General features: G+C 48.1%; 4 protein-coding genes across 7 annotated transcripts; 1 reads left to right on the forward strand and 3 right to left on the reverse strand.

The window, feature by feature from the left end:
• Positions 1-207: 207 nt before the first annotated feature.
• On the reverse strand, positions 208-2405 carry marchf5l (membrane-associated ring finger (C3HC4) 5, like). Of its 4 annotated transcripts, none has more exons than XM_058056943.1 (7): positions 2244-2349; positions 2023-2085; positions 1704-1906; positions 1504-1634; positions 1271-1436; positions 1049-1203; positions 208-979 (listed from the first exon to the last, which is right to left on the reverse strand). In XM_058056943.1, exons 1-7 carry the CDS (start codon positions 2303-2305, stop codon positions 845-847), a joined length of 915 nt encoding a protein of 304 aa, XP_057912926.1. In that variant the 5' UTR covers positions 2306-2349; the 3' UTR covers positions 208-844. The 4 variants fall into 4 exon arrangements, with proteins under 4 accessions (XP_057912926.1, XP_057912929.1, XP_057912928.1 ...); XM_058056946.1 differs by having other exon boundaries at positions 210-979; positions 2294-2363; XM_058056945.1 differs by having other exon boundaries at positions 211-979; positions 2023-2115; positions 2263-2401.
• Positions 2406-3077: 672 nt separating this feature from the next.
• On the forward strand, positions 3078-7692 carry actr1b (actin related protein 1B). The gene is made up of 11 exons (XM_058056539.1): positions 3078-3283; positions 3855-3919; positions 4001-4076; positions 4201-4326; positions 4408-4532; positions 6186-6402; positions 6479-6571; positions 6648-6822; positions 6894-6955; positions 7020-7060; positions 7133-7692. The coding sequence occupies exons 1-11, from the start codon at positions 3236-3238 to the stop codon at positions 7233-7235; spliced, it is 1131 nt and encodes a 376-aa protein (XP_057912522.1). The 5' UTR covers positions 3078-3235; the 3' UTR covers positions 7236-7692.
• A 497-nt stretch (positions 7693-8189) lies between these two features.
• On the reverse strand, positions 8190-9214 carry LOC131106967 (cytochrome c oxidase subunit 5B, mitochondrial-like). The gene is made up of 4 exons (XM_058056540.1): positions 9052-9214; positions 8821-8891; positions 8641-8740; positions 8190-8556 (listed from the first exon to the last, which is right to left on the reverse strand). The coding sequence occupies exons 1-4, from the start codon at positions 9203-9205 to the stop codon at positions 8444-8446; spliced, it is 438 nt and encodes a 145-aa protein (XP_057912523.1). The 5' UTR covers positions 9206-9214; the 3' UTR covers positions 8190-8443.
• A 2101-nt stretch (positions 9215-11315) lies between these two features.
• LOC131106897 (cytochrome c oxidase subunit 5B, mitochondrial) lies at positions 11316-12927 on the reverse strand. Its single transcript, XM_058056406.1, has 4 exons — positions 12764-12927; positions 11921-11991; positions 11741-11840; positions 11316-11653 (listed from the first exon to the last, which is right to left on the reverse strand). Exons 1-4 carry the CDS (start codon positions 12858-12860, stop codon positions 11541-11543), a joined length of 381 nt encoding a protein of 126 aa, XP_057912389.1. The 5' UTR covers positions 12861-12927; the 3' UTR covers positions 11316-11540.
• Between the last annotated feature and the right edge of the window lie 40 nt (positions 12928-12967).

A 12967-nucleotide genomic window follows, 5' to 3' on the forward strand; every position in this document is an offset into this window, starting at 1 on the left:
AAGCAGGGATTCACTCCACTTCGTCGTGTGTGTGTGCGTGTGTGGCCGAGACCGAAATAACGCTGCCGTGCTTGTGGACATTCCTGGGCTTGCGGTGTGGGCGTGCACGAAGGGAGGAAGCTGCATGATTGTGTGTTTTCCTGACAAACATGTGACTCGGACACACATGCACGCACTGTGTGCTTTTAATATTCACTACACGTCACGTCACACATAACCAAACTTGTAACAAGCTCCAATGAGTCACGTGGTGGTTGTGATGATGCGTGTTGCCATGGTAACTCTGGGTGCTTGTGGTCTTCAAACCAGACTGACCCTTGTTGTCTTGTCTGATGGTGACGTCATCAGTATTGTTTAGTACAGGGGTCAGCAACACACGGCTCCAGGGACGTGACTAAAACTCCTGCTCGTGTTTCCCTGGGGGACTTAGCTTGTCATGGTTATGGCCCCATTACTGTGTGAGATCTTTCAATCTGCAAGATCTGCCTCTCCTGGCCATCGTTCTGGCGACACCCGGTGGCCAATGTAGAATACTACATTAACAAGTTGAACCTTTTTACTTCTTTTAGCCATTTTAACGCTTGAAAATGCTTCATTTAGGCCAAGAATACATACAACTTGCATTGCATTATGCATTAAACCCCAGCGAATAACGATGTGGCGAGGTGCGACTGAGAGTTCTAAAAATTTTATTCACCACATCTGAAATAAAGCGTCAAGTCAATGGAGGACCAGTCACATTCCCCCCCAAGCACATGAATAATACATCTCACAGAGATGCATTCAGCCACACACGGGTACCCGCATGCTATTTCCATACAAGCAGGTCCACTTCCTGGCAGGCTCATGGTGGACCTGAGGTGTCCCGGGTGTGGTGGTCAGGGTAGTCCAGGACGTGTCGCTTGGCCTGCAGGACGTGCTGCTGGTGTTTCAGGTACACCTTGAACGAGCCCTTCAGCAGCACGAAGGTGACGCCACCCTGTCGGAGGGAGGACCACAGTGAGTTGTCGCCGTTACTGTAAAATGTCAACCAGGAGAGCGGAGTCACCAGGATGCTCTGCTGCAGGTTGGAGGTCACTCGTCGGAAGAGAAGACGTCCAAGCAGACTGGAGATCCACGGCAGGACCAGAGCGCCACACAGAGTACGAGACACAGACAGGTGGTCTCCTGGTGCAGCCAGGGGGGGCAGGTGGCTGCTCACGCCTACGTGACAACAGCAGCACACGAGTAAAACATCTGGCTGATTCCATGAGGGTGTGTGTGTGTGTACCGAGTTGTCGCTGGTAGGAGTATCTGAGCCACAGCCTGACCAGGAAGTCCTCCCAACGGACCATCTTCCCCAGGACCAGAATGACAGGGATGGTGGGCAGGCCCATGAGTAAGAAGAATGGGTCGGCCCGTTCCATCATGTTCAAACCTTTCTTGTGTCCTACAACCTGGACACGACAACACAGTGAGAAGAACACACACACCACTTCCTGCGCTCAAACCGTCTCCCCACACCTGCATGACAGTCACAGCGCCATACGTGACGGCAGACCAGTACGCCGTCCCCACCAGCATGCCAAAGGCGGCGAGCGGACTGGCCCGTGACAGCGCTCGGTCCAGCTGCTGGAGGAAGTAGACCAGCGGACCTGAAGACACCACAATCACTACAGCAGCTCTCCACGTCAAAGCCACTAGAAGATCACCTTCTCACGCACCCATCTTTGGGAAGACAATGTGGTACCGCGTGCCACACTGAGGACAGCTGCCGCCGTCGCCGTCGCTTCCTCTCTGCTTCTCATCCAACCAACGCTGAAGACACGACTGATGGATCCATTTGGTGCAACCTTTACACCTGCAGGGACTCACCCACTCCGCACGGCGGTCATCGCTCTCGCTTGCAAAACACACCCAACAGTGTCTGACACACAGTGAGGACATCACAGGTCAAAGGTCATCGTATGCTTGTACAGGAAGTCGACATCAAGCTTTCATTTTTGCTCTGAGTAAAAATGAAACTTCAGGAGCTGGTCTTACTTCTCCAGCTGCACCTCAGCAAGAGCCATGGTATTTTTCCTCTTAATGTAACCATGGAAGCATCTGATGAATGGAACGTAGCAATGTATTACGCTTTAATAAGCCACAATACCGCGAAGGTTAACTTCAAAGTGCCATGCTAACTAAGCTACTTCTACTAAGCTAGGCTACAGCGACAAACGAGCGCCTTCCGTAGTTCACGATGTCAGCTCAAAACACACCTCTGTGGACACAACTTGCCTTCAAAAGGAAAGTAATTTGAAGTTTTTACACAATTTGTCATGAATTCCTGTCTGCCAGTGACTCGATGTTTGCCTTTGTGTGAGCTTCACGGACTTTCCTGACAAGGCACGCCTGCTTTTCGTTGCTTTGTTCTGATTGGCCGGGAGGGATGTTCACGGCACAAGGAAAGTGTAGGAGATTGGAGTGTCAGGCTTCAGAGTCGATATGGATGATGGATAATTCATTCATTCATTTTCTACCGCTTATCGCGGGGGTGCTGGAGCCTATCCCGGCTGCCTTCGGGAGAGAGGCGGGGTACACCCTGGACTGGTGACCAGCCAATCACAGGGCACATATAGACAAACAACCATTCACACTCACGTTCATACCTATGGACAAATTAGAGTCGCCAATTAACCTAGCATGTTTTTGGAATGGGGGAGTCCCGGGGAGAACATGCAAACTCCACACAAAGATGGCCGATGGTGGAATTGAACTCGGGTCTCCTAGCTGTGTGTGCTGTGGAGCCCATGATGCATAATGTATAGTGATAATATAATTGACGCGGATTAGCCTCTAAACGTTGTGTCCTTTAAGACTGACAAATAATGTAATTCTAAAGCAAGCTCCAATTTGAAGCAACTCTCCTTACAGCCACAAATCAAACCAAATGATTTCTGCTATTCTAGTGAGGATATAATTCCCCGAGTTCCACTGGGCAAACAAGTGAAATGCACGGTCTCTGATCCAAGTTCCAATTGCTTCTGACTCCTGTCTCACCCATGAGACACCTCAATTTGGTTGGTCACACCGCCTGCCAATCACACTGCTGACGTGTTGTGGCGCTGGAGGGGCGGGACAGTCCGCAGTGAGGAGCCGCGGACTGCACAGTGACAGGGCGTCATTTACACACTTTTGACACAATTCACACTAAACTGGACGCAACACGCAGACGCATCCATAGACGCGCGCCCGGCCAATCTAGTCCGTCATGGAGTCCTATGACATCTTAGCTAATCAGCCTGTTGTGATCGATAATGTGAGTATGATGATGTCATTCATCCACACCCAAACCGAGACCGTCGCTTGCTAGCTGTTAGCTTAGCTTCGCTATTGTCTTGTAGGCAAGTCCAGCTTTGCTTACCAACACCCCCGCGTCCAAATATTCTACAGAAACCTTTTTATTTTCACCGTCAATATATTGTTTGGATTCCGCTATTAGCATTAGCAAGAGTCGCAGCTAGCCGCGAGTGCGAGCCGGCTAGCTGAGGTGACAGAAGATAAATGTTAGCTTCTTTAGCTTCGGCACCAAAACATTTCCCTCCTCGCTGGTCATACGAGTTCATTATCTCCATTGTAACAAACATACAGCATGCTTTTAATGTGTACTATCTCTTTGGTTGATGCTTATTTAAAGAGAACGTTCTCCGTGGTCTCCTAGGAGGGACATCACGCTGTCTTTACAGGACGGGACAAAGTGCTGTGTGTGTGTGTGGCCTCCAGCTGTGTCTCATGACCCTCCTCTCCTCTTCCCGGCACAGCTGATGTTCAAACTAGGGTGCACATTGATGCTAGCAGGGTTCTTCATATGTTGTCACGTGTCTCTGCAGGGTTCAGGGGTCATTAAGGCTGGTTTTGCTGGCGACCAGATCCCTAAATACTGTTTCCCTAACTAGTGAGTCTTCCTCGTCAACCTAAGCATGATGTTGTCATCCTTGGACTATTAACACACCCGATCAATGTGTGTGTGTGACAGTGTGGGGCGTCCCAAACATGTGCGTGTCATGGCGGGGGCCCTGGAGGGAGACCTGTTCATTGGGCCTAAAGCAGAGGTGGGTGTGTTTGTATGAACATGGCTGTCATCCATGTCTCATCCTATTCCATTCTAATGACAGACACGCCTCCCTCCTGGAGAAATACATGTTGGACTCAAGTGTGTGTGTGTGTGTGAGACAGGAACATCGTGGTCTGCTGTCGGTGCGCTATCCCATGGAGCACGGCATCGTGAAGGACTGGAATGACATGGAGAGGATCTGGCAGTACGTTTACTCCAAGGAGCAGCTGCAGACCTTCTCAGAGGAGGTCAGAGTCGTCTTCTTATTGCTCTTCTGTGATGACGTCATGGGCTGATTGGCATAATCGTTGTGTGTGTGCGTGTACCAGCATCCAGTTCTACTGACGGAGGCTCCTCTCAATCCCACCGTCAACCGAGAGAAGGCAGCGGAGGTGTTCTTTGAGACCTTCAACGTTCCCGCTCTCGCCATCTCCATGCAGGCAGTTCTCAGCTTGTAAGTACCACCTGACATCTTCCTGGCGTCTTCCTAGCACCACTAAGCACCTAGTATCTTCATAGCGTCTTCTTAGCATATTCCTAGCACCACTAAGCATCTGGTATCTTCATAGCATCTCCATAGCATCTTCCCAGCACCACTAAGCACATGGGATCTTCCTAGCGTCTTCCTAGCATCTTCCTAGCACCACTAAGCACCTGGTATCTTCCGAATCTCTTCCTAGCATTTTCCTAGTATCTTCCTAGCATCTTCCTGGCACCACTAAGCACCTGGTATCTTCCTAGCGTCTTCCTAGCGTCTTCCTAGCGTCTTCCTAGCATCTTCCTAGCATCTTCCTAGCATCTTCATAGCATCTTCATAGCATCTTCATAGCATCTTCCTGGCACCACTAAGCACCTGGTATCTTCATAGCGTATTTTTAGCATATTCCTAGCACCACTAAGCACCTGGTATCTTCTGGGTATCTTCTGAGCATCTTCCGAGCACCACTCAGCACCTGGTATCTTCCTAGCATATTCTTAGCATCTTCCTAGCACCACTAAGCACCTGGGATCTTCTTAGCATCTTCCTGGCACCACAAAGCACCTGGGATCTTCATAGCATCTTCCCAGCACCACTAAGCACCTGGGATCTTCCTAGCGTCTTCCTAGCATCTTCCTAGCACCACTAAGCACCTGGGATCTTTCTCGCATCTTCCTGGCACCACTATGCACCTGGTATCTTCATAGCATTCTTGCAGCATCTTCTTGCCGTTATCCTGGTGTCTTCCTGGCGTTATGTTATGGGAATTAAGTCATAATCTTATGGGAATAAAATCACTATGGGAATAAAGTCATACATCTTTGGTAGGGCTGGGCGTTATGGATCAAACTCATATCTTGGTATATTTAGGTTGAATATCCATATAATATATATCCCAATATTTTTCAATTGTAAATAATTAAAATGTAAACAATCTTATACAAAATAGTATATTTTATTTTCTAAATAAATATAGAAAAAGTTCAATCTAATGTTGAATCTTCAGTGCAATCGTGCTGGACTCTGTCTCTGTAGCCGGGTTAGCGCCGTTAGCACTTCCATCTCACGTTCCCATGACGACAGACGGTAAACATGGTTGATACTGTCTTTACCCAGCAACCTTTATACGTCTTTTTCGCTGTTCACCCCCACTATGCTGCCTCTCCTCCTCTGTATCTCTGTATATGCTAACAGCCGCTCCCAAGTGTCAACAATGGAGCAAGCGGCAAGCTACAAACGTAACAAGATAAACATCCATAGCTGCACAAAAGCAATAAGGAAGTCATAAATAAACACCACGAAACACTAAAAACGCTGCAGTAGACACAGAGCTAACTAGCTAGTTGTAACTAGCTTGTACTCGGGCGGCGCCATCTTGAAACATGAGACCTCTGCATCAAATCCATTCTATATCCATAGGAATGATATGTCCTGCTTAACAGAAATATACATATTTGAAAATATCCATATATGGCACAGCCCTATCTAATTGGAATAAAGCCATATGGAATGGGAATAAAGCCCTGATGGAAAGGGAATAGTGGAGATCAAATCAGCCAAAGTGGAATAAAAGAATATACGAATACTGTATGCGATGCTGATGTACAGCTGCACCGTGTGACCCCCCAGGTACGCCACAGGACGCACCACGGGCGTGGTGTTGGACTCGGGAGACGGCGTGACCCACGTGGTGCCCATCTACGAGGGCTTCGCCATCCCACACACCATCATGCGGGTGGACATCGCTGGCAGGGATGTGTCCAGATTCCTGCGTCTTCTCCTGCGCAAGGAGGGCTACAACTTCAACACGTCCGCAGAGTTTGAGGTGGTGCGCACCATCAAGGAGGTGAGCGGGGCCGGGGGGAACCAGGGTGGGGGGCGCGCTTGTGTCACGATGCGCCTCATACTACGTTGTCCACCAGAGGGCGTGCTACCTGTCACTAAACCCCCAGAAAGATGAGACGCTGGACACGGAGAAGGCTCAGTACGTCCTTCCAGACGGGAGCACCTTGAACGTGAGTATGCTTCTCTCTCTCTCTCGGCCAAACTCCGCCCCCTCCTGTTCTGACGGCGGCGTACTGTTGCGTTCAGATCGGGCCAGCTCGCTTCCGCGCCCCGGAGCTGCTCTTCAGGCCCGACCTGGTGGGCGACGAGAGCCAAGGCATCCACGAGATTCTGGCCTACGCCATCCAGAGGTCAGACATGGACCTGCGGCGTACGCTCTTCTCCACCATCGTGCTGTGTGGGGGTTCCACGCTCATCAAAGGTGGGTGTGGCCACATGGGCGGGCGGGTGGTCGGGCGGCGGCGCTTGTGACTCTTGTATCGCCCGCTTCAGGCTTTGGAGAGAGACTACTAACAGAAGTCAAGAAGCTGGCGCCTAAAGACGTCAAGATCAAGGTGGGTACACATGCACACGCACGTGCACACACACACACATTCACTGGTTGTTGTGTGTGTGCAGATCTCCGCCCCCCAGGAGAGACTCTATTCCAACTGGATCGGGTAGGTTTGGATTTTTTCATGAGTAACCTGGAATGACCACTGGTCATGTGACCTTGTTGGCCCCACCCACAGAGGCTCCATCCTGGCATCGTTGGACACCTTCAAGAAGATGTGGGTGTCCAAGCGGGAATATGAAGAAGACAGAGCACGCGCCATCCACAGGAAGACCTTCTAGAACACCCCCCCTTCTGCTTTGGCCCCGCCCCCTCCCTCGCCACCCACGAAAGGGGGGGGAAATGGGCGACCCTTGGCCCGAGGACTCCTCCCAGTCTGGGGCCACGCCTCCTTTCTACGTGAAGGTGTACATTGTCACGCGTGTCAATAAAGTTTTTCTTTCTTTTGCTACGTATCCATTCCAAAGTCTTGGGACGCGTCATCAGAGGAGCACGTGTGGTTGATTGATGACCCGCAGCCGATGGAGGACACAGTTGAATATTTGTTTGAAAATGCAGCACTTGCCTGTTAGCATTAGCATTAGCCTGGGGCGGTCACGTGTCCACAACATGCCACACCCGGACGCCAGCGACAGCCAGGCTTCTTTTTTAAACGTGCACGGAGGAACGCTACTAACATCAACAAACTGTCATCATCATCGTTTTATGGAATAAACTAGTTCATGGCTGCTGCTCCAACGCTTCCTGCTTTTCATCAGGGCACCTCACAGTACACAGTACAACAATTTGTACTTGTACACACACACAGTTTTACTAGTATAAAGTTGAAATATCTGGGACAAAATATTTTCCATTTTTGGAATTAGCGGTGGGAAAATTATGGGAATAAAGTATTATGAATTGAATTCTTAATTGAATTAAGAATTAAATATGAGACAAGAATAATATTGAAATAAAATCCTAAGAACAGGTCACAATTCAAGAATAAAGTTGTAATAATGAGGATGAAAATCATGTCATTTTAGAAGCACAGAGTTGTAAATTAAAGTATATTATTAGAAACACCAATTCCAATTAGAAAATAAGAATAAAGTCCAAATATGAATAGAATATTTTATGGTTAGAATTATATTTCTTTCTTTCAATAATTATACGGTAAAAATTGGCACATTTTGGACATAACACATGGTGATTAATTCACGTGAAAACTGGAAATACACCCCAGGAAGGTCCACTAGAGGTCTGACAAGCTTTTATTTCTTTTCATTCAAGTATAGGTCCTTTTCCAGGACCCCCCTTCCTCACGTTGGACCACGGCAGAACCACCCTTTCCGTCCTAAGAAGAAGGACTGGTAGTGATGATGATGATGATGAGGTCATCAGGTTGATCAAGTATATATAGAGAGAGAATGTGGGTGTCAAAAACAGGAAGGATAATGGAGTCAGCAGGATGTTCCCAAAATACGCCGGCGTGCTTCTTGTTCCGGGTCTAGTGGGGGAGCTGGTGTGGGACCAGTTGGTAATGGGAACCGCAGGACGGACAGCGCTGGGCTTCGCCCTGGTGGAGCCAGAACCACACCACGGCCGTGTTGTCTTCCTCACCTGAACAACAACAACACACCGCATCCTAAAAATAGCATTTCCCCAAAACACACAGCACTCATGCTAGTGACTAAAAGGACTTACACACACATCCCACAATCCTCTTGTTGGAGATGGAGGGAACCAGGTGAGGATCCGCTTTGGAACCGGCGTACTCCTTTGGCTTCATCATGCTGTACGGGTCCTGAAACGCAACACGCAGTCACCTGTCACACAGGATGAAGACGCCAGACGGCCAAGAATCGGCATGTGAAGCCATCTTACCGAGCCTTCCTTCATGGCCTTCATGACTATCTTCTCCAGGCCGGTGGCTTGCTCCTCATCCGTGGGAATACCTCACACAGGAAGAAGAAATAGCGTTGCCTTCATGACGACGCCTGCCCGTGCTAATAATGCTAAAGCTAACGTCAACCTCACTAGCGGCGAACAAACCTTCTTCTGCTTCTATTTTTACCTCTTTGCTCTCGTTTTTCCCCGGTTGTATTCGGCACTCACCTCCAGCCGCCATGCCGCGGCTCAGTGTCGCTTCCCGCCCGGTCCGGCGGCTGACAGCGGCCCTGAAGGCTGAGCGGAGGAGTAACCTTGCCGCCATCTTGCGTCTCTGCGTCGCTACACTATCCGTACCGGAAACACGATGACTTTTACGCATGCGCCGGACTGCCTCACTTCCTTCAGTCTGTTTTGTTGTTGTTGCAAGCTTCAATTGGACTAAACAGTACAAAGACAATTACACGGACATAAAGGTACCTCTCTACAATATTAACATCAATAAAAGAAAAAGAAAGTATGGGATGGATGACGCTTGAAAATAAAAAAAAACTATAGAACACATGTAAACAATAGAAAACATTACTTTCTTTGACCATGAAAACATACCATGGCAGGGTTTGGCTGACTTAAAGAATGCTAACGTGCTTGCACCTACCAACATAGCGGTGTCTGCTTGAACTCACATTCATTAAAATTGCAAAATAAAACTGCTAGCATGCCCATGTTATCATTACTAACATGCTGATGTTACCATGCTAACACCTAACATAATAGTTTCTACCAATGGAACATTTATAAAAATGCTACTATGCTAATATTACCATGCTTGCAACATTAACATGCTAACACCGAGCATGATATATCCATGAAAATAGCAAAAATGCAGTATGCTAACTTTAACATGCTAACACCTAGCATAAAGTGTTTGGATGAGGGCGGCCATAAATAACGTGTTAGAAGCGCTAACTAATTTATTTAATTACGTAAAATTTAGCTTAATTAACACATGTGCATCATGGCAGCCCACCGCTCTCTGTTCTGACAACAGACGACACAGTGTAGTTCCCCACAGAGTATGGGGCCTCTTTATAACTTTATTGAGAACTGAACCATCAACAGCAGTACAATTCAAACACCATTGATGTATCTCAACTCGAAAACAAACACTTCTTTAGTCCGTTAGTCATCGCAACACTTCCTTGCCAGACAGATCGGGAGATGCTTTCACGGACATCCTGAACATCACAACAACGTCTATGATGCGTGTATGAGTGGTCGAAAACAGGGTCACCCACATGGTGCCACTTACCGGTGAGCTGCATCTAATTTGTTTCGTTGTTATTCTTGTTTAAATCACAATTACATGTAAACTGGAAAGACAATATGTTTGAAAATACTTTAAACATTTGTACAAATACTGGTTTTCTAGTATCCATTCTCTTTTGCTGCTTTTGGTGAACATGATTAAACGCAACTCCCATTTACAACTCTGGATGGGCACCTCAATGCACCAGGGCAGCCGTGTAGGAGTTGCGCTAACATTTGATGTCCAACCAACATTGTGGCTTATAAACGTGAGTAACCTGGTTATTTCTCATTCCTTCAACGCTAGACGCTAGTTGAACCGTCATATTGGAGTGTTGGGATTCAGCCGCCGAGCTGGTCGCTAACTGCTGAGCTAAGTTAGCCATTGCCACTAATTCACGCTATTGTTAGAATGCTAACAGTGTGTTTAGTGTAGCGCTTACAGCGAAGATGTTATGTTGCTAACTGCTAGCTTTATAAACATTGCGTAGGGTAGATGAATATCATGAATTATTCCCAATAATATATAGTTAAAGTGAGAAGTGTGTATCAAAGTGGTCCATCCATCCATCAATTTTCCTCCGCTTATCCGGGTCCGGGTCACGGGGGCAGTAGTCTCAGTAGGGAAGCCCAGACTTCCCGGTCCCTGGCCACCTCCTCCAGCTCCACCGGGAAGACACCAAGGCATTCCCAGGCCAGCTATGAGACATAATCCCTCCAGCGAGGCTGCGCCGATCCGTCTGTCGACCTCACGCTCCCACCTTCCCTCACTCGTGAACAAGACCCCGAGATACTTAAACTCCTTCACCTGGGGCAGGACCTCATTCCCAACCTAAAGGGAGCACGCCACCCTTTTCCGACTGAGAACCATGGCTTCTGATTTGGAGGTACTGAGTCTCATCCCAGAAGCTTCACACTCAGATGCAAACCGTCCCAGTAAAGGCTGAAGGTCGCAGCCCGAAGAGGCCCTAAGAACCACATCATCTGCAAAATAGCAGAGATGAGATTCTAAGGCCCCCGAACCGGACTCCTTCAACACCTTGGCTGCGCCTAGAAATTCTGTCTATGAAAATTGTGAACAGAATCGGTGACAAAGGGCAGCCTTGGCGGAGGCTAACATCTCCTGGAGTACTTCCTGTTTTGACAGGAATTGAAGCTGATTGAAGGAAGGAAAGCACGGCATGTCGAAGAAGTCAAAGGGACTTTATTGTTGGAATAAGAGGAGTGAGTGGAACATTGCAGAGGACGCAAGACATGCTGGACGCCAGCAAAGACTCACGACGACGATGATGATGAGGTCATCAGGTTGATCAAGTATAGAGAGAGAGAATGTGGGAGTCAAAAACAGGAAGGATAATGGAATCAGCGGGATGTTCCCAAAATACGCAGACGTGCTTCTTGTTCCGGGTCTAGTGGGGGAGCTGGTGTGGGACCAGTTGGTAATGGGAACCGCACGACGGACAGCGCTGGGCCTCGCCCTGGTGGAGCCAGAACCACACCACGGCCGTGTTGTCTTCCTCACCTGAACAACAACAACACACCGCATCCTAAAAATAATAGCATTTCCCCAAAACACACAGCACTCATGCTAGTAAATAAAAGGACTTACACACACATCCCACAATCCTCTTGTTGGAAATGGAGGGAACCAGGTGAGGATCCGCTTTGGAACCGGCGTACTCCTTTGGCTTCATCATGCTGTACGGGTCCTGCAATGCAACACGCAGTCACCTGTCACACAGGATGAAGACGCCAGATGGCCAAGAATCGGCATGTGAAGCCATCTTACCGAGCCTTCCTTCATGGCCTTCATGACTATCTTCTCCAGGCCGGTGGCTTGCTCCTCATCCGTGGGAATACCTCACACAGGAAGAAGAAATAGCGTTCCCTTCATGACGACGCCCGATGACTTCCTTTCATGTGGATGTTGGCGTGCTCAGGTGCGTTAAGTCAGCTTTTACGCCACAATTTATTTATCTACAAACTAATATGATTTGTATAAACAATACCATTAACAGTTATTTATTAAAATGACTTGAATGATCGGTTATTATGACTTATTTACATGTTTATCACAATAGTGTCCAGTCCTAACGGCATGAGCTAGGTATGTATTGTTACACACAAAAAGGACGCCGCAGGTCCATAATGCACTGAGCGATCACGTGCCATTCCGAGCCCTGTCAGCCAAGCTTTCAGAAGCGGGCACGCATGCGCGGTTCGCTATTTTGGCCAAGGAAAGTCTATTTTCTTTTTAAATAAACGTTCGTCATACTTCTGTACTTCTCCGTACGTATCAGTACTTTTTCAACATCCTGAGCACATCCAACATTGCCGTGATAATTTGTCACAATAATCGTGATGTTCCATTTCGTTACATTCCCGTCTGTCATGTAACTTTGTTCGGCATATTCAACACAAATAAAACCACAAACAACCCAACCGATGTCCTCCATATAAGCAAAGCCACTTAAGTGTTTTGTAATGCGCCTAAATATATATTAGTGGCATTAACAATGCTAATAATAGCGATGTGTTTCTTCCTGCGTCCTTGCGACGGGCAAGCCTGCCTCTACTTTATTGTCGGGTATTTCGTTTGGGTTTTTTCCTGGTTTTGTGGTTCGGGACTCACCTCCAGCAGCCATGCTGCGGCTCAGTGTCGGGACTGGACCGGACCGGCGGCTCACGGCCACCCTGAGGGCTGAACGGAGGAGTAACCTTGCCGCCATTGTGCTTCGCCTTCTTCCTTTGACGGTCGCGATGCCGTGACGTCACGTCAGTGAAACTTGGTGCTTATTGATGACGTCATATGTATGTATGTATATATATACTATGT

The sequence above is a fragment of the Doryrhamphus excisus genome, chromosome 19 (genome assembly GCF_030265055.1).
Source record: "Doryrhamphus excisus isolate RoL2022-K1 chromosome 19, RoL_Dexc_1.0, whole genome shotgun sequence".
NCBI lineage: Eukaryota > Metazoa > Chordata > Actinopteri > Syngnathiformes > Syngnathidae > Doryrhamphus > Doryrhamphus excisus.

Coding starts and splice junctions, on each gene's coding strand:
- marchf5l (XM_058056943.1), bottom strand. CDS start 2,305: ATGACAAATTGTGTAAAAACTTCAAATTACTTTCCTTTTGAAGGCAAG. Junction 1,907..2,022: donor GCTGAGGTGCAGCTGGAGAA/GTAAGACCAGCT, acceptor ACTGTGTGTCAG/ACACTGTTGGGTGTGTTTTG. Junction 980..1,048: donor ACCTGCAGCAGAGCATCCTG/GTGACTCCGCTC, acceptor TCCCTCCGACAG/GGTGGCGTCACCTTCGTGCT.
- actr1b (XM_058056539.1), top strand. CDS start 3,236: ATGGAGTCCTATGACATCTTAGCTAATCAGCCTGTTGTGATCGATAAT. Junction 4,077..4,200: donor TCATTGGGCCTAAAGCAGAG/GTGGGTGTGTTT, acceptor TGTGTGAGACAG/GAACATCGTGGTCTGCTGTC. Junction 4,533..6,185: donor ATGCAGGCAGTTCTCAGCTT/GTAAGTACCACC, acceptor GTGACCCCCCAG/GTACGCCACAGGACGCACCA.
- LOC131106967 (XM_058056540.1), bottom strand. CDS start 9,205: ATGCGTAAAAGTCATCGTGTTTCCGGTACGGATAGTGTAGCGACGCAG. Junction 8,892..9,051: donor CCGCGGCATGGCGGCTGGAG/GTGAGTGCCGAA, acceptor TTCCTGTGTGAG/GTATTCCCACGGATGAGGAG. Junction 8,741..8,820: donor AGGCCATGAAGGAAGGCTCG/GTAAGATGGCTT, acceptor GTTGCGTTTCAG/GACCCGTACAGCATGATGAA.
- LOC131106897 (XM_058056406.1), bottom strand. CDS start 12,860: ATGGCGGCAAGGTTACTCCTCCGTTCAGCCCTCAGGGTGGCCGTGAGC. Junction 11,992..12,763: donor CCGCAGCATGGCTGCTGGAG/GTGAGTCCCGAA, acceptor TTCCTGTGTGAG/GTATTCCCACGGATGAGGAG. Junction 11,841..11,920: donor AGGCCATGAAGGAAGGCTCG/GTAAGATGGCTT, acceptor GTTGCATTGCAG/GACCCGTACAGCATGATGAA.